The 20,530-nt window shown below is 38.9% G+C and overlaps 1 protein-coding gene across 1 annotated transcript in view; it reads left to right on the top strand.

Moving 5' to 3' along the window:
- The first annotated feature begins 1,256 nt into the window (after positions 1 to 1,256).
- Positions 1,257 to 20,530, top strand: part of LYST (lysosomal trafficking regulator) — a 131,282-nt gene continuing 112,008 nt past the window's right edge. The window contains exons 1-5 of the mRNA XM_054575499.1: positions 1,257 to 1,361; positions 1,532 to 1,745; positions 12,326 to 12,416; positions 14,566 to 16,639; positions 18,060 to 19,089. Coding sequence (XP_054431474.1) covers positions 1,315 to 1,361; positions 1,532 to 1,745; positions 12,326 to 12,416; positions 14,566 to 16,639; positions 18,060 to 19,089 — 3,456 coding nt within the window. The 5' untranslated portion in view covers positions 1,257 to 1,314. The remainder of the gene's footprint in view (positions 1,362 to 1,531; positions 1,746 to 12,325; positions 12,417 to 14,565; positions 16,640 to 18,059; positions 19,090 to 20,530) is intronic.

Raw genomic sequence — 20,530 nt, 5'->3', positions numbered from 1 at the left:
TGGATCCTGGTGTCTGTCAGCTTTCCCTTCTAATGGCCATGCTGAGTTAGCTGGAATCATCTTGGCGTTGCACGATAGGTGGCTCCGCCTTGTAGTAGTCCAGCTAGAGGGTGCTGGTCGCCAGAGCAGTTAATACAGTACCATCTCTGTGCTCGTAATTTGACTGATAATTTCCCTTTCCATAATTTTAGAGTTAAAAATACATGGATGATTTTGATTAGCTCAGGAGGCAGGAGGAACAGGTATGGAAGATGTGTTGAGACTCCATCCTGGGCTGTTCTATTTGGTTGAACAGCTGATGCACTGGCCTCTGGTGTTGGGCCAGCAGAATGGGTGAGTGGGACTGAAGTCTAGCCTGTGCTTTGATAGCTGTATGCCTACTGTGGGCCTGCACCAGCCTGGGAAGAGAGAAGCTTTTCTTAATTCACACAAGGTCCTGTGTAAGGTCTGACAGCAGCTCTGTCCCATTTCCTGCCTATGTAATCCGCAAGTGCCTAGATTAATGCAGGTTATAAAAACTGTGTGCCAAGCTGAAAGGAATTCAAGGCAGTTCTCTAGGTTGGAGCATTTTGAAGCAAAGATCATTCTGATTAAAAAAAAATGTGGTTCAAAATACATCTTTGTATTTGTCTTATAAGGAAAATCTTTTTCATGCCTCTGTCTGATAAAAACTAGGGAGAAGAACAGATAACTAAAGAGAAGCACCTTATTGCTATCCCAGCAGTTGGAATGTATCGTTTAATATTTTATAAATAGCCTTCATTATATAGTACACAAAAGATTAGTTTATTTAAAAAATTCAATAAGGATATGATATTTGGTGGTAGTTTATTCATTGACTTTAGTATATTCTGAGTTCTTATCTATCTCAAGTACTTTTCAGTCTTACATAAGAGTAACTTACTTGGCTGCCCGTAGTATAGTTGATACTCCACTACCTCCTAGATTCCAGTGTTAAGAAAACTGATACTGGTCTCATTGTCTTCCCTTATAAGTTAACTGGTGATTTACCTGGCCGTTGTGAATTAGGCATTGGGAGAGGAAGGTTGGGAAGCTATGATCAAGTTGCCTTGTTCAGATGAAATGTTCTAAGACTCCCTCTCTGAAGATTCCCTTCCTGAAGTTCTAGGTGCTTTTAGTGTACTCTTGAGACTCCAAAAATTCATTGCTGCTTCATACATCAGATATGAATTCTGGCCATTGGTTTTTATGTCAGAACTTTGTTAAAGTTATTTGTTTTACTATTGCCATTGATATGTCTCTTTTTTCTTGTAGGTGAAGCTTTACTCTAAGAATATTTGTTTCACCTAGTTCATGAGCTCAACTTATACTCTAAATGTTACAGAAGTGTTGAAAGATTGGTAAGTATTTAATGTAATAAATATTAGCAGTCAAAATACTTGGTTCAGTCTAAGGCTTTGAAACCACATAGTTATGTGACATTAATTTAACTGCAAACAATAAAACCTCATAGTTTTAAATGTGAACTTTTGTTTTTCTAATCTTCTTTTTTGTAATATTTATTTTTTAGCTCGGTCATGAGCACTGACAGTAACTCTTTGGCACGTGAATTTCTGACCGATGTCAACCGGCTTTGCAATGCAGTGGTCCAGAGGGTGGAGGCCAGGGAGGACGAGGAAGAGGAGGAGGAGGAGGAAGAAACACACATGGCTACCCTTGGACAGTACCTTGTCCACGGCCGAGGATTTCTTTTACTTACCAAGCTAAATTCTATCATTGATCAGGTAACATTTTCATATCAAATAATTTTTTCATAAGTATATTATCGTTAATTTTAGGTACATAATTTCTGGAAGTCTCTGAGATAAAGTCTAATCTCTTACATCACTCCAACAAAGAAAAGTAGCCCCATTTAAGGACATATGTTTATTTGGATATTTTTTTAAATGTCTGAAATATCTTAGAATTATAAATGGCCTTTCTTCTAAAATGGTTTCATATATACTATTTTTATCATAATATCAGTGCAAAATAACTATGATTATTAATAAAGATACAAGATTACAATTCAGAAATATGAATTTGTACTTTCAATAAACATCAGATATGTTTTTTAAAAGTTTAGTGTAAATTATATTTAGGGAGCTTGCTAAATGTGGGATGAAAGTAGAGAAAAACCCTTTGTGTGAGCTAATAATTACTGAGTCCTCCGGCTTGTATACATCTACTTTAGTACTCTGTTTGCTTAAAGTGTGGTATTGTGCTGATTCCTTCTTACAGAATTAACAAAATTTTAAAGCAGTTTGGAACTATAGAGATGTTTTCATCCAACCTCCTTTTGTAGATGAAAAATTGAGATACAGAAACATTAAGTAGCTCAAAGTTAACTTGAAGCCCAAATGTGATTTATATCTTTATTTCATTTTAGTAGAAAACAGATATTTATTTTATGAAAGAAAAACTCCATCTGTTTTCAGGAACTAATTAATGTAGTTAGATAATATTTCAGTTAACTCGAATCGAAAGATAATAAGGTCTCTGTAGCACCAGTGTGACAGACACTTTTAAATACTTTAAATGTTACTGGCCTTAGGTGTAACTTACCCATTGTTAAATCTCTTTGATATGACAGCATATTTCTAATAAATGCGTGTGTTGCATAAATACAGAGACTAAAATTAAATGTCTTTGTTTTCACTGTAAGCTGAGGAACCTAACAAATATAAAGAAGTAGTTGTTTACTCTGGTGTCTACCTACCATGGAATATTCCTGAATATTTGCAGGTTTATGTAATTTATTCTTTTTCATGAATGTGATTTATTGAAAGTGTGACTAAATGTAATTTAAGTTTTATATATTTGTATGATTTCTATAAATAAATTAAAAATGAGAAAAAGTTATTGGTTAGACCACATGTAGTTATTTTTTATTTTGAAATTTTGATGATTTCATATTCATAGCATACTGTGTTCTTCTTACCCCACATTAGAACAATTTAGTGCTTTCTCTTTTAAAAGATACTACATAAATAACTTGATAAATGTCAAATACCCAGGAGCAAATGTTGAGAGAAACTAAAAAAGAACCAAATAAATTCAGAACTATGTAATTTTCATGTATTGAAAAAATCAGTATTATAAAGATATCTGTTTTCTCCAATAAAAATCTCAATGGCTTTTTCTTAATGACAGCATTATTGAGATATAGCCACAGATCATAGAATTCACCTATTTTGTATGTACAAAATTCAGTTTTTTAGTGTAGTCACAGTCAATTTTATAACATTTTCATCACCTCAAATAGAAACCCCATGCATTTTAGCCGTCTGTCTCCTATTCCTCCTATGCCCCTCAGCCCTAAGCAAACACTAATCTACTTTTTGTCTCTGTAGACTTTCTGCTTTGTCTTTTAAGTCATGAAATAACTTTTGATATATTATTAACTGCAATCATTCAAGTCATAATTGAATAATACGTTTTCCTATGATGATATTTTTTAGTCCCTTCTTTTCCCCTATCACATTTTTTTGGAATATTTCTAACGGTGATAGTAGGAACAGTAGAAATAGAATGAAATTAATAGCCTTTGAGAAATAGGGCTTATCAATATTTAATTGTTTAAACCAGGGAATAGAGAGTGATCATTTAGATTCTTAAGGGGAATTAAATTACACAAGATTTAATCATTTAAGGCGGAATCAGAATGCTAGATCCCAAGCTGCCCATTCAGAAGGGCCTTGAGCTTTTGTCTGCTTCTCAAGAAGAGAACCACTTGGGAGAGGGACGATTTCAGCCCTCGCCAGGCTACTGCAGTCCTTTTGCTATATTAATTGATGTTTAATATAAAGAATTAAACAGACTTTATTGGCATCTAATTTGTAACATATATTCGCCTGCGGAGCCACCACCCACATCAATGTCTAGAACATTTCCACCCCCTTGGAAAGTTTACCGGGCCCCACTGCAAGATACCATTGTTGTGATTTCTAGCATCTGAGTGTAGCTTTGCTTGTCTGGAACTTCACGTAAAGGGAATCAGGCTGTCTGTGCTCTTGTGTCTTGGAGGTCCATCCTTTGTGTGAGTCAGCAGCTCACTGGTTTCTGTCTCCGGTGTCTTGTTGTCTGGAGGCACCAGTTTGTTTACATTCCCCTGCTGTTTAACCATTTGGGTCATGTCCATTTGGCTATTGTGAATAAAGCTGCTGTGAATATGTTTTTGTTTCTCCTGGGTAAATATGTAGGCATACAATTGCTGGGTCAAAGAGGTGTTTAACTTTGGAAGAGGGCCAGACTTTTCACAGTGGTCATGCCACTGCATTCTCACCAGCTGTAGATAGGAATCCATGCTTCCAAATGTCCTCTCTACATCCTCTCTAATATTTGATGCTCTCGATTCTGCTGATATTTACATCCCCTCTAACATTCGCTGTTGCCAGTCTTTTTAGAATTAGCATCTAAGTGAATATAAAATAGCATCTGACTGTGGTTTTAATTTGCATTTCTCTGACAACTAATGATAATGAGCACTTTTTTGTGTGCTTATTGGCCATTTGCGTATCTTCTTTTGCAAGTGTTTGTTCAAGTTTTGTGCCCATTTTTCATTTTAAAAACAATTTCTTAGAGTACATGAAATCAACATTAATCATTGTACTACACAAGACTATTAATTATGCCATGGGGAGTCACATGGCTATGTTTACATTAACCCCCAAAATTGAATATAAACTTGCTGTGCTTTTTATTAATGCATGGCTTCCCTTCTTCTTTCTCTCTCTCTCTCTTTTTTTAAAAGTTTGGATTGTGTCCATTCTTAAAGTCAGGTTATTTATTCAGTATGGTAGTTCTTTATGTATCCTGGATAAAAGGCCTTGTTGGATTGTGAATATGTTCTTTGTGGCTTGCCTTTTCACTTTTTAGCAATGTCTTTGGAAGAGCAATTTTTTCTTTTGGGAATAGTGCTTTTTGTATCCTAAGAAATCTTTGTCTTACAACCCCAAACTTGTAAAGATACTCTCTCTGTTTTTTTTTTTCTAGGAGCTTTTTAGTTATTAGTTTTACTTTTATCTGATCCATTTTAAATTGATACTGGTATATGGTGTGAGGTAAGAGTCATGGTTCCTTTCTGCCCCTCCTCCCTGTATAGTTACCTGGTTGTTCCAGCAACATTTCTCCTTAGAAGCCTTCTCTTTCCCCCACTGAATAGCCTTGACACCTTTGATGAAAATCAGTTAATTATATCTTTGTGAGTTTATGCATCTGTCATGCGTTCTTTGACTAATCCTATGCTGCTATCCTGATTACTGTGGCTTTTATAGTAAGTCTAGAAATTAGGTGGTGTATGTTCTCCAATTTGTTCTTCATTTTCAAAAATGTTTGACCATTCTAGGTCCTTTGTATTTCCATATAAATTTTAGAATCAGCTTATTAATCTCCAAAAATGCCCTCTAGGATTTCAGTTGTGATGGCATGGAATCTAGGAATGATTTTGGAGAGAATTGGCAGTTGAACAGTGTTGAATTTCTGAGTCCATGAGCATGGTATAATCTCTGGGGTTTCATTTTTGTTTGTTTGTTTGTTTGTTTTGTTTTTCTGAGTCTTCTCTAATTTCCCTGCAATATTTTGTGGTTTCCAGTGTGGAGGTTTTGTGTATTTATGGTTAAATTTACTCTAAATATTTAAACATTTTTTGGTGTTATTGGAAATGGCATTTCAATTTATTTCCCTGTTGTTTCTTGCTCTTAGAAATAGTTGATTTTTGTATGTTGACCTCTGCTAAGTTCATTCATTTCTATTTATCTTGAAACATTTTTTGTAGATTTCTTAGTAATTTCTATGTATACAATCATGTCATCTGTGAATAATAATTTTACTTCTTTTCTAATTTCTCTACCTTTTATTTCATTTCTTGCCTTTTGCACTGGCTTCTAGTACAAAGGTCAGAGAAAGTGATGAGAGTGAGTGTCTTTCTTATGTCTGACCTTAGGGGAAAGCATTCAGTGTTTCACTGCTAAATCTGATGTTAGCGTTAGGTTTTTCTTAGATGCCTTTTATCAGAATGAGGGCATTTGATTTCCAGTTTGTGAAAAGTTTTCATTCCTAATGTATCTTGGACTTATTCAAATGCCTTTTCTATATCTGTTGAGACTATCATATCTTTTTCAAATTCTGTTAATGTGGGTGAACCATGCTGATGCTTTCTAAATATTGAACCAACTTTGCATTTCTCTGTTAAACCCCATTTGGTCATGATTTATTATACACAGACATGCTGATCTGTTTATTCTTAGGAAAAAATACCCTGCATATATAGTACAAAATATATTCTTTTTCATGGTTAAAGATGGCAGAGTTGAAGTGTATGCTCAGATATTTACAAGTTTTTTGAAGGAAACTTTGCCCATCTTAAAAAGTAACAATTATCCTTGATTTTAATCTTGGCACCAGTATCAAGTAGATGGATGACTTTAGTTAATATTTAATTGCTCCAGATCTCAGTATCCTCATCAGTAACATAAGTGCATCTAATTGGATGATTTAAAGATCTCTTGCAACATAAAAATTACTTGTTTCTATGAAATATTTGGTTATAATAGTTTCTGATTTCTTCTATACCCTGATTATAAACATATAGAGAGCTTAATTCTGATGTAATGAGTAGAAAATTACAATGACTTATTACCAACAGACTGTACCAAAACTGAACTAGTATGCACACCATGTATTCTAAATACTTTTAAAAATTTCATTGAATATGATTTGCATACCTGTTCACACTCCATTTGTTCTGAACTGTGTCCCTTTCAGTACAAGCTGTTAGTATTTTTTGATAATACAACTTTAAAAATGTGTGTTTGCTCTTATTTTAACAGAGTTCACTCCTTGCCCCAAAGCCACATCTGTTGTTTTTGAGACAGAAATTTCTCTACTTTGGGCATGTAAACTTGTGTTGAACAGTGTCCTCAAGATTCTTAGCCTTACTCTTGCCCTGCTGACAAGTCCTTATGGAGTCTTAACACATTGCGTACCGCTCATGGGTTTTCTCGTGTTTCACGTGCCATCTGTTAAGGACCGCTCACGAGTTTTCTCGTTTTTCATGCGCCATCTGTTATGGATTTTAGATGTCAACACAGTGTCTTGTCCACATCGAATGAAGCAATCTCATTGGTGGAAACTGTGCAGGTCAATCTACAAAAAACTATATAATTGCACGAATCCATAAAGCATTGCAGATACATTGTATTTTGGTCATTCGACCCTGGCGTATGTCTTAGAGATTTCTATGTGGTACGCAATGTATTAACAAAGAGTATCACAGCCCGGTAATAGTCACTGTTCTCCTGGCAGGGGCGGAGGCACGCCACAGCCTGCAGGCCAAAACTGTTGCCGATGGTCTGGTTTTGGACAGCCCACAGGCCGAGAATAGTTTCTGTATTTTTAAAGGGCTGTTAAAAGAAACGGAAGAATATGCAACAGAGAACATGTATGACTCACAAAGCCTAAAACATTTATTATCTGGCCCTTTCCAAAAATATCATTGCAGCCTGTGGTCTAATTCAAGAAAAACTATTAGCATAATGTTTGACATTAGTGGAAAATACACGCACATGTAACTCTTCTGAGACCTCTATTCTTAACAAAAGCTCTAAAATTTCTCTATTCTTGACAAAAGCTCTAAAAATAAATTAAGAATAGAGGGTTTCATATGCAAAGAGTAGTACAGCCAATTATATATTTTAAATTATTTTTTATTTTTTAATTACAGTTGACATTCAATGTTATATCAGTTTCAGGTATACAGCATAATGATTAGACTTACTAGGTCTTCCCCCCAATAAGTCTAGTTCTCACCCGGCACTATATAGATACTACATTATTATCACTATATTCCCTACGCTGTAAAAACCAATAATATTTTTAATAAGCTCTACAATAGAACCAACATAAGAATAACTATTATTATTAAAACATGATATCATGTTTTAAAAATATGCAATAATAAAGTGGACTATGAAAGCCGTGACAACTAAGTGTGAGAATGGTGGAGAGATAAAAATACCATTTTTAAACAGATGTGTAAGAGAAATCCAGATCATCCAGAAAACTGTTCAGCAAAGTTATAAAACATAAGACAAACTTACATTATTTTCTGTAGCTATAGCTATACAGCCGGAAAATTTTAAAAAAGATTCTATTTACGGTACTAATGAAGACATGTTCATATATATGTATAGACATATATTAGAAATAATTCTGAAATTCTAATAAAAGAAATAAAAGACTTAAATAATGCTTTTAATTCTGCTTATGTTTGTAGTGTTAAATTTAATTAGTATGTCAAAATACTGATTTAAGTACCATTAATCCCAATTAAAATAACATTCTGGATACAGTCCAAGTTTCTCAGCATATCATCCTGAGGTTCCGAACCCCCTGCTCTGGTGCCTACCTGCCATTGCAGCCTCAGCGGTACCGTTCTGGCCTGGGGTCCCAGCTTTCCTCCCAACTCACTTGCCCTTTCTCTCCCATCATGCCACCACCTCTAGGATGGGTAGGATAGGCAATTAATATAAAATCCAGGCTAAATAACAGACTTGTAAAAGGTACAGTGCCGGGCCCCTGGTAGGTACGTAAATACATTCCTTGAATTGAACTGGAAAAATTACCAGCTGAATGAGACTACTTTTACTGGTCGTTATTACTATGGGGAATTTAAACAGGCAAAGCACAGTCATTTTCCTTGCGTAAAGGGAAACATAAAAATGTAAGTATTAAATGAGGAGTGGTGTGATTTCTAGGAATAGCCAGGGAAAGGATCTGTTTAGGGCATGTATTGCCTAATACGGCGTGTTGATAACTTCCCACTTGGATGGCATGAGGTAACACCCATTCCTGTGCATACTGTGACTACTTGGTTTGAAACATAGTGCTGCAAGTTCTCATATACCAGGGTGTCCACAAATAAGAGGAAAATATTTTATGACTTACAGAAGAGTAGAATTATGTATGTTTCTTTAGGACTCAGAAAGGATCAATACACCTGGGAATATACAATACCCCAAAAAGTAATAGGTCTGGATTGGTAAAGAGAGTGCCCCCATGGTGAATTGCATTAGAAATGATTGCAATTGGTGTGAAGTAAAGGATTGTACCCCCGTTGTATTGGGCAGCAGGGAGGTGACAGTATCCTTGGGTCAGCAGTTCCAGGAGAGGGGGCAAACCCACTAACCTGCACTTGCGTCCCTCTCATTCTTTTGGTTTCCAAGGCCCATGGTTCCCAAGAACGAATCCACTTGGTGGAACGGGGGCAACAGGCCTGACCTCCTGAGCGGGAAGGACAGTAGTCTTGGGTTGGTGCAGGAAGAAAAGCCTCACGGGGTGGTGTTGCTGGGGCTGGGCCTTGAAGGCAGCGAAGCCCGCGAGCCCGTAGCCCCATGAGAAGGAGTGAGAGAAGGTCTAGACCACGCGTCATGCAGAGGCGGGGAGGCAGGAATGCCTGTTCACGTAGCAGTGATGATTCGCCAGTGTGCTGTTGGGGACCAAGGGCTCAATTATAAGGACAGCATGCCTGGAGCGCTTGACACACCCTCGAGGTTTCTGCAAGCTCGATTGGAATGTTGCGAGTTCATCTGCTCCAGGGAAAAACTCCATCAGGAGGACTTTACAGGAATGACGTGCCCAAAATCGGTGTACAGATTTTTACAACCATATACATTTTGCTTGGCATCCTAAAAAATGCTGAGGTTCCTACGGAGTCTGAGCCATGTGTGGAAATATTATCTGGACAGCTTTAGACTTGCTAATTTTGAAGTAAATAACATGGAAACGGGGCCCTTTGATACAATTTTACTTTGAATCCAGAATTTAAAGTCCTTCATGCAGACAATGATTATAAAAATCCAACTATGTACTAGGATTTGGTGGCAGAGGGGCATGATTGCTGAGGACTAGGGCCTGTGGCCTGGAGTCCGTGCTGTGAGGGAGGCCTGGCAAGTGTGTTTGAGAAGTTTCCCACCATATCTGGGGAATTCAAACTCCAGCATATGCCCATGAGGCCACATTAGGCCTGGCACTGCCCACTCGCTGACTACACCCTCTGACCTCATATCGCAGCAGCCTCCTCATTCCCCTTTTATATCCCGTAGGAACCCTTTTCCTCCAAACCTTTGCATGGATTCCTCCTTCTCACCAGTGTATCTGCTCTAGCGACCCATCCTGAATAGGCTGTCAAATGTCCCCCTTGTCATCCCTCCCCTTTTCAATTTTCTTCATTCTATTTGAATACTTTATTTGTACCCATTATTTTATGTCTCCCCTATTAGAGTGCCAGCTTTGTGAGGATGTGAACATTGTCTTCCTGTTCACCGCTGCATCCAAAGTGCCTGGCACCTCGTGGGGCTCAGTCGGATGTGTTAGAATAAGAGAGGGAAAGAGGCGCTCGGACATCAACAGTTCAGCAAGGCGCTTGCTAGGCTGGAAGTAAATCCGGAACACGAAACCAAACTTTACCGAGAGGATCAGAGGAACCGACCCCTGAAGGGCGAGTTGGAGTTTGGCAGCTGGGAGGAGGGCGAGAGGAGGGTGGCAAGAGCAGTGTGTGTGAGGAAGATGCGGGGGCAGGGAGCGGGGGGCAGAGAGCAGAGGGGTCGGGAGACCCTCTGTAGCTGGACCTGCAGGAGCGTCAGGTGTGGTGGTGGAGCTGAAACTGGACAAGGCACTGCGAAACACGTCACAGAGGGTCTCCGAAGCCCGAAAAGGGGTGTAGATTTTACTTTTGAAGAATGGATTAGGAGCCTTCTCCTAATCAGGACACGTGAAGGAACAGGCTGAATGCTGTGTCTGCTTTCTCATTCCCTCTGACTCTTCAGCCTATTGTCACTGGACTGAAGAGGCGGAGTCGTTCCATGAAAGCTGCACTGGTCAGGCCACCAGTGACCTCTACTTGTAAATGCTGTCAACCTCATCTTCCACAGCTAAAGAGCCGCAGCTCTTTCCTGCCCCGCTCTCTCCTTGATCACTTCTCCTTTGGGAGCTACGCTCCATCTCCTCTGCAGGCTTCTCTCAGCACAGCTGCCCCTAATTCCCTCCGTGATGTTCTTCGGGGCTTCATCATCGTCACACTTCTCTTCTCATTCTGTGTACCCTCCATAGGGAACCTGACATACGTCTTGACTTCTCCCCCCGTGACTCCCAACTCTTTGTTTACTTTGCATCTTTTTCTTAAGCTCCGGATCTATATATCTGTTTACTAAAAAGCTCTGTCTGTGGGGATATCCCACAGCCATCGCAGACTCAGTGCGCCTGAAGGGCATCTCCACTGTCTTCCCCCAGTCTAATAGCAGTCCTGAGCTTCCTGCCTTGGTGAGCACGTTTTCAGTCAGCCAGTGGCCTGAACCAGAAACCTTCTGGGTTCTTGTAGACCTTCCTTTCCTCCCTTACAGCCATAGGTAATGAACTGCAAGTCATTTTGGTTCTCCCTTATGGCTTCTCGAATATGACCAGCCCCCAGTTCTGTCCTCTGTGTAGTGGCCAGAGTGGTCTTTCTAAGCACGCAGGTCTGACCCTCTCCCCACTCATTGATGTGAGGAATTTTAACTTGACTTGTCATTAATTCCTTAAGCACCATGTCTCAGGCGTCCCGGCTCTGGCTCTGTAGCTCTGGTTCCCACTTCTGACTGATAGGATCACTCCTTTCTGTGCACTGCTAAACTGAACACGTGTGCCAAACCTGGGTACTTACTCATGCTACATGCCTTCTGTTCTTTAACTGTTTGTGTGTATGTATCTTATGGACCAAATGAGGGGACCTTCTCCAGGGCTTGGACCATCTCCTCCAGAAAGGGTAAGATAGTAAGTGCTGTGACATAGTGTGCCATCAATAAATATTGGATTACCCTCACTAATAAGTCTTTTAAATATTATTTATTAATAATATCTATTTTTCTTTTTAAAATTGTGTTCTCTGAGTCTTACAATTAACTGCATGAAGACTTTACATTTTTATAGTGACTTTGTATCATTTGTTTGCTAATTAATAGGACTTAACTTTTCATTTTCACCTGGAAAATTTGTTTTTTCATAGGTGAGGAATTCTTGCAATGTGCATGGTGCTGTGCCAGCTATTTTTGGAAAAATCAGCAAGAACATGCTAAATACCATCAGATACTCTTACATTCTTCTGTCATTGGAAAGGTTTATAAATTGAAAATTGTCACAGCTTTAATTGGATTTGAGATAGGTTAATTTGATTCTTAGATGCAACCTTTCAAGAAAAAAAGGATTTTTTGGTTCAATTTAAGACAAGGTATTAGGAATTAATGAGTCTCCTGATCTCAGAACATGAAGGATTCTTTTATTTCTAATACAGGCATTGACATGTAGAGAAGAACTCCTCACTCTTCTTCTGTCACTCCTTCCATTGGTGTGGAAGATACCCGTCCAAGAAGAAAAGGCTACAGGTATGTTCCTTTTTTCTCTTTCTCTTCCTTTCCTTTCCTTTCCTTTCCTTCCTTCCTTCCTTTCTTTCCTTCCTTCTTCTTCGCCTTCCTCCTCCCCCTTACCCTCCTCCTCCCCTCCTCCTCCTCTTCCTCCTCCTCCTCCTCCTTCTTCTTTGTCTTCGTCTTCTTTTTCACTGTAAATAGGCACTACCTTTATCACATCACTTGTGTTATCAAAATTCCACTGGGAAAAAATGTTCCACTGAAAACTTATTTCTGTACAAATTGGTAATAACAGAATAGAATAGTCACAGGGATATAAAGTATAGCATAGGGAATATAGTCAATAGTCAATATTTTAATAACTAGATATGGTGTCAGGTGGGTACTTGAAATATTGGAGGGATCACTTTGTAGAGTATGTAATTGTCTAACCACTATGTTCTACACCTGAAACTAAAACAAAGTAATATTGCATGTAAACTGTAATTGAAAGATAGAATTTTTAAAAACTGTTATGTTTACACTAAAAAAAAAGTTACTTCTGCCTTATTGGTTGACACAGTTCAAATATCAGAGCAGTATATATTATTTTGATACTTAATATGAAAAATTCCTTAGGGAAACGTTTTTATTTCTTCTAATACAGAAACCATGTTGCTTCTTTGGGGATTACATGAATGTAACAATAATCTAAAAGTATTCGAAGAAGCAGAAGCAAAAGGAGTAAATCTAGGCATGCAACATAACATCTGAGGAATGATAGTGAAAAGCTTGAAGAAAGAAATTAAAGTTCCTCTGCTCATTTTTAAAGACTGCTTTCTATTACCATATTCTATCAATGACTTTTGCACTTTAGTTTTTCTAATGTTGCTTTCAAAGAATAAATGTGAAGTAATATTTTGTTTTGAGTTTGGGTAGAATTGCTCCACTTAAAGGTTAATACATGTTTTTAATACCTGATTTTGAAAAAATTAAAAAATATATATCACATTAAATATATGAAACTTAGTTTAAATATTTCAGTAAAGGGATTAACAGTTTTCTCCCTTGACCATTTTTGGGATATGTAAATTGTGAGATGTTTAAGGATCTCTCAGATTTTTTTAAAGTCCTTCCGTATTGTATTTTAATGCCACGTGGCATATTTAGTACATTTCTGATCTGGAGCTCTCTTTTTAGGGACTTACCCAATGTCTTGTAATGTTATCCTGCTTCTTTGCTGATTCACTAACCCTCTGCTTTTATTTTATTCTGAATTCGTAGAATCACAAGTTGTTAGTTGCCTAAGATAGTGATTACTGCTCTTTTGGGCATGTAGTCTTCATTGCCTGCATCTTTTGCACAGGTGGAATTTGTTCTCCTTTTAATCCTCCCTCATTAAGGCACAGGTCTTTTATTTACACATTGGTATTTACTCATTCTAAATTGCAACTATATTTTTCACATAGATCTGTTACATGCTATTGCAAAGAGAAAGAGACCAGTTTTGTGATCTTTTAATTTATAGGGAGGATGTATTTATTTCTCCCAGGAAGCAGGCATTGAGCACTGACCTAACCCCAGGCCCTCTGTCCTCTGCCCTGAGGACAAAGTGATGATGCTTGTGTCTGGGCCTTGCTCAGTGCGTGGTGCCTGCAGGAAGGAGCACTTTTAGCTTGTCTTAGAGAGTATTTGGTGTCTCCTGTATGATTTCGAAATAATTTTGTAAAATCTTAAAGTTCTTAAGTTATATCAGGGCTATAACCTAAATACTATTTTTGAAAATATAATATATTCGTGTGTCTTAATTGATGGCAAATTGGAGGAGATTTGTAAAATGCAGGAACAATAGTGCTAAATACTCTTGTTTAAAGAGTCTCTTATGTCGATGTAAGAATGCAATACGTATATGATTTTAAATCAGATTTATGTTTCTAATTCTGTTATTTTTCATTGTTTCCAAATCAATTTATATCCTTTGAACTAATACCACCTGGTACTTATCATGAGAAAGGTAATTGTGGGGGGAAGTGACCCAGAGACATAACAATCACTAAAGGAAATCAGCCCCAGTTAAAAAAAAAAAAAAAACAGAAAACTGAGGTTAAACTCCTAAAATGGATACTAAATACGAATTGAGTTTAGAAACATACTAAGGCATATATCATTTCCTTTTTCATTTCCATAGATTTTAATCTACCGTTCTCAGCTGATATAATCCTGACCAAAGAAAAGAACTCAAGTTCACAAAGATCTACTCAGGAAAAATTATATTTAGAAGGAAGTACCCCGTTGGGTCAGGTTTCTGCAAAAGGAAATGTTTTTCGAAAAAGCAGAAGACAACGTAAAACCACCCATCGTTATTCTGTAAGAGATGCAAGAAAGACACAGCTCTCCACCTCCGATTCAGAGGCCGATTCAGACGACAGAAGGACGGCAGTGAGCAAGCATAGGCGGCCCCATCAACTGCAGCCTTTTGTAACACAGCCTCCTAAAGAAGACAAGTTTATGGCTCAACCTGACCACTTGTCAACCAAAGAACAGATTCCTCCTGATAGCATGGCTTTGGAAAGTCTCCAAGAGACTGTGCCAAGACAGGAGACAAACACCGATATTTTAAGTGAGCCAGCTGCCTTGTCTATTATCAGTCACATGGACAACTCTCCATTTGACTTATGTCATGTTTTGTTATCTTTATTAGAGAAAGTTTGTAGGTTTGATATTATCTTGAATCATAATTCTGCTCTGGCAGCCAGTGTAGTGCCCACACTGACTGAGTTCCTCGCAGGCTTTGGGGACTGCTGTAATCTCAGTGACAATTCAGAAAGTCAAATGTTTTCTGCAGGCTGGACTGAAGAACCCATGGCCTTGGTCCAACGGATGCTTTTTCGAACAGTGTTGCATCTTATGTCAGTAGATATTAGTACTGCAGAGATGATGCCAGAAAGTCTTAAAAAAAATTTAACTGAATTGCTTAGAGCTGCTTTAAAAATTAGAGCTTGCCTAGAAAAGCAGCCTGAGCCTTTTGCACCAAGACAAAAGAAAACACTACAGGAGGTTCGGGAAGGTTTTTCGTTTTCAAAGTACCGTCATAGAGCCCTTCTTTTGCCAGAGCTTCTGGAAGGAGTGCTACAGATCCTCATCTGTTGTCTTCAGAGTGCAGCTTCAAATCCCTTCTTCTTCAGTCAAGCCATGGATTTGGTTCAAGAATTCATTCAGCATCATGGCTTCAATTTATTTGAAACATCAGTTCTTCAAATGGAATGGCTGATTTTAAGAGACGGTGTGCCTCCTGAGGCCTCGGAACATTTGAAAGCCCTAATAAATAGTGTGATGAAAATAATGAGCACTGTCAAAAAAGTGAAGTCAGAGCAGCTTCATCATTCAATGTGTACAAGGAAGAGGCACAGACGATGCGAATATTCCCACTTCATGCACCACCACAGAGATCTCTCAGGTCTCCTGGTTTCAGCATTTAAAAACCAGGTTTCCAAAAACCCATTTGAGGAGGCTGCAGATGGTGCCGTCTGCTACCCTGAGCGGTGCTGCTGCCTGGCAGTGTGCGCGCACCAGTGCCTGCGTCTGCTGCAGCAGGCCTCCCTGAGCAGCACGTGCGTGCAGGTGCTGGCAGGGGTGCAGAGCGTCGGGGTATGCTGCTGCATGGACCCCAAGTCTGTCATCCTCCCTTTGCTCCATGCTTTCAGATTGCCAGCCCTGAAGAATTTTCAGCAGCACATATTGAACATCCTTAACAAACTCATTTTGGATCAATTAGGAGGTGCCGAGATACCACAGAAGATTAAAAAGGCAGCTTGCAATGTTTGTACCGTTGACTCTGATCAACTAGCCAAATTAGAAGAAACACTGCAGGGGCCCACACAGGGCGAGGAGCCTTCCTCAGGCCTGTCCAGTCCTTACAGATGTCAAGGGATCCTGCCCAGCAGGGGGTCCGAAGACTTGTGGAGATGGGATGCCTTAGAGGCATATCAGGATTTTGTTTTTGAAGAAGACAGATTACATAGTGTGCAGATTGCAAACCACGTTTGCAATTTAATCCAGAAAGGCAATATGGTTGTTCAGTGGAAATTGTATAGTTACGTATTTAATCCTGTGCTCCAAAGGGGAGTTGAACTAGCCCATCATTGCCAGCACCTTAGCGTTACTTCAGCTCAGACTCACGTGTGTAGCCATCAAAAACAGTGTTTGCCTCAGGAAGTGCTTCAGGTTTATTTAAAAACGCTGCCTACTCTGCTTAAATCAAGGTTTGTATGTGTGCATGTATGCAGACATTTTTCTTATTGTATGCTTTTGAATATCTCTGTGCTTTATTATTTCATATGATTTAATTGCAGTTTAACAACAAAAATCTTCCCATCCCATGTGAAGTGTTTTTTACATTTATTTATTTTTATTGGGTTGTTAGAGGAGAAAGGACAGAGCCATTGTTTTTAATTTGTCAGTAAAGTTTTAAATATATTTCTGAGAGAAAATGTACACAACACAAATTCAGTAGCAGGGCAAGGTTAAATTCTTTTATATGTACTTGATGGAATTATTAGCCATTCAAAATAATGGTTATAAAGATTACATTAGGACATGAGAAAATACACTATTTTAGCAATAAGATATACAAAATTCAAAATATTGCCAACTTATTTACCATTGTGTAAAATATATATGTACATAAAATGATAATTATTTTATCAAGGCAGTATAAATAAGTTGATTATTTTTTAAATACCATATTTATATTTATTACCTAAGCAAACCATATATAAAAAATAGAAAATACAGAAAAAAAAATTAAAATTACGTAGAATTTCACCAATGAATTTTCCAGATTTTGTAATTGTCAAATCTGGTACTTAAAAAAAAAAATGATTTTCTAAGTAAACCTTGCTTCTGATAGGTATCTTGGCCTTTAAAATTAATGCATATACCATTTGAAAACTTAAAATAGAAATACAGCCTGATTGTAAAGATAATAATGTACCATCATTATCTTTACAGTCATTTAAAAAAATTCCTGATGTTCTGACATTGTTTCACTAGAACTGACTTTGATTTGAAGTTTGTAAACTCACTGGCATATTTGTGGACAACCTGGTCTATGCTGAACTGATGAATATTAAAGTTATTACCAGTATTTGAGTGATCTGGACTCCTGAATCTCACTTGAGACAGAGATGAACATCTTCAGATCTGTCATTGGGTACTTTCCCTTTCTGAGGTGCGAGTTTAAAACAAACCAAAAGTCCTTAGTGAGCCAGCAGGCAGATGAACAAAGGGACACACAAATGTCTGCCTCATTTCAGAGTGTCCATCTGAAGTGGGTGGTGATTGGGGCATTTAAAATGTATATAGAATCTGCTATTTGAAGAAAAATATTCTTTCCTGAATTGCTTCATTTAACTTGGGATACATGTAATTTTTTGTTCTTTTTAAATGCTGGAGTCATATATGCAGTGTTTGAAAAAGGATAAGAAAGTCTTTAGAAAGTAATTTGAGATCCTGATCACAAGTAACTGAGAATTTAAGCCAGATGATTGATTAATTAAATTCGGTAGTATTTGTTTAGTGTACACCACATGCAGCAATGACATATTTAAATAGGATATGTACCTATTTATAAATGATCTATTTATACGTAAAACCTCTTGTGTGTTTTTTCCCCTCTCACAGGGTAATAAGAAATTTGTTTTTAAGTTGTAACGGAGTAAGTCAAATAATTGAATTAAATTACTTAGATGATATTCGAGGTCATTCCCTAAAAGCATTTGAAACTCTGATAATCAGCCTCGGGGAACAACAGAAAGAGTCTTCGATTCCAGGTACTGACGATATGGACGCCGAACAGAAGGAGCTGTCATCGCTAAATGCAGTTACCTCTTTTCATAACCAGCCGGCACTTTCAGATTCTCCTCAGAGTCTCAGCAAGTTCTATGCCAGCCTCAGAGATGCCTACCCCAAGAAAAGGAAGTTTGTTAACCAGGACGTTCACATCAACACAATAAACCTCTTCCTCTGTGTGGCGTTCCTGTGTGTAAGTAAAGAAGCAGACTCTGATGGGGAGTCCACCCACGACTCAGAAGACACTTCTGGCTATGACAGCACAGCCAGTGAGCCCCTGCACCGTGTGCTGCCACGTGTACCTCTCGAGAGCCTTGTCTTGCCTTCTCCCAAGCACATGCACCAAGCAGCAGACATTTGGTCCATGTGTCGTCGGATCTACATGTTGAGTCCAGTTGTCCAGGAACAGTTTTACAGGCTGGGCGGTGTCCAGGTGTGCCGCAAATTGATATTTATGATCATACAGAAACTGTCCAGGAGTCATGAAGAGGAGCAGGGAAAAAAGGAGGGAGATACAGATGTGAGCGAGAACCAAGATTTAATCGGAACTTCTCCATCTGAGATCACCATGAAGGAGGATTCATTATCTTTGGCTATGGAAAGTCACGCCACACCATCAGAACTGGGTAGTCAAAAGGAGAGGGAGGACAGTGTAGGTAAATTACAGTCTCAGCATATTTCTGACATAAATGGGGATCGAATTTCAGCTGCTGAAGCTGCTCCTGAGGAAGCAAAGGTACTTACGAGTCTAGACAGTCAGGCCTCTCTTCAGAGCATACGACTTTTGGAAGCACTTCTGGCCATTTGTCTTCATAGCACCAGAGCTAGTCAGCACAAGGTGGAACTGGAGTTACCTGATCAGGTAATAACTTGTCCTTTGTCCAGCTATTGTGTAATAGGTATTTTTTAAAAGTTCTATCATAATACATTTGTCATTTTGTCTTTCCAAAGAGTCTAAGTTTTGAGAAACGCCGGTATGCCTAGCACCACGGTACCAGGTGCCATGGAGGGCCCAGATGAGCACATGACCCAGTTCTTGTCTTCAAGAAGCTTAAAGCTTACCGTTTAGTTTGGACTGCAAAACCCATATGTGACAAAGTTACCAGCCCTAAAAGACATGCGAGGAATAATGGATATTGTGTTTCAAAGTTCATGCTTTACAGTCTTGGTGTGACACTGTCTTGCCCAGTTCCCCTGACTGAGCTGATGCCCCCATCTGCCATCTGCTGTGGGTGTCGGTTGCTGAGGACTCACACCTGCACCCGTCTTCTGAGGAGAGATGCCCCACCTAAGATACCTGGGAGGGGTGTTCACCAGTGACAGGTGGATATGGTTCTCATGGAGGGAACCGCCTCTGTGGGGCCCCCAGGCTCCAGAGCTTTCCCTGGTATCAGGCGGGGGCTGGACATTTATCTGAAACCACATTTCTGGATTCTTCCCCTGGCGTAGTCTGCTTTCCTCACACCTGTACAAGTTTCTCCTGCCAGCACTTCTCAACACAAAAGTTTCAGGCCCGGCTCCTAAGGAACTTTAAAATGTGGTACACCCCTTCTTCCCTTTTATTAACCCACTCCTCACTGTTCTGTCAGCCAACGGGCTCTCCTGCTGCCTCTATGTTGCTTCATCTCAATATCTTGATGCTCCCACGTTGCTCCCAATTAAAATCTACACTCCTTAGTTTAGTTACAGAGCCCCTGACAGTCTTGCTTCCACTTCCTTGTTTAGCCTCACTTCCTGCCATCCTTCCCCTGAGGCAGCCAGCCACCCTGAGCTGACTGCTCTTCAAGATGCCATGTTTTGTTATTACTCTTTACTTCTGTGCACATTTTTCTACCTGGTGTATCCTCTCCCTCTGTATGCCTGCCGTCTCCTCTGAGTTCTTCATTGTTCGTCGTCTACAACCCTTCCTCTGGGACACCTTTGACGTGTCTCTCAGGCACCCTTTCTTGTTTTGTTCCCAGAGAACTTTGTTTATAGCTCTAGTATGGCTGTCATCATATCTTGTCTATGTGTGTCTGTGCCTCACATAGGACTGAAAATTCCTTAAGGTAGATGTGTGAGCTGCTTATCCATCTTTATGGCCTCATCACGTAATATTGGCACATGGGGCAGGCAGCCAGAGGTCCCCTCAAACACAGGAATAAAGAGGGGGAGAGGGAAGGATGAGAATATAAGTGCTTCTTAGAGTCTTAAGGAATTTGCAAAATCTAGGGATGGTTAATCAAAACTCTGAAGTTTCTTTTCAATTAATCATTTTTGTGATACAATTTATGATACATTGAAATTCAAAACCAAACGAGGTA

The sequence above is a fragment of the Pteronotus mesoamericanus genome, unplaced genomic scaffold (assembly GCF_021234165.1).
Source record: "Pteronotus mesoamericanus isolate MK-2021 breed Mesoamerican mustached bat unplaced genomic scaffold, CSHL_Meso_final contig_303, whole genome shotgun sequence".
NCBI classification, from domain to species: domain Eukaryota; kingdom Metazoa; phylum Chordata; class Mammalia; order Chiroptera; family Mormoopidae; genus Pteronotus; species Pteronotus mesoamericanus.
Note: the sequence above shows the minus strand (reverse complement) of the source record. Positions and strands in the feature narration are given on the sequence as shown.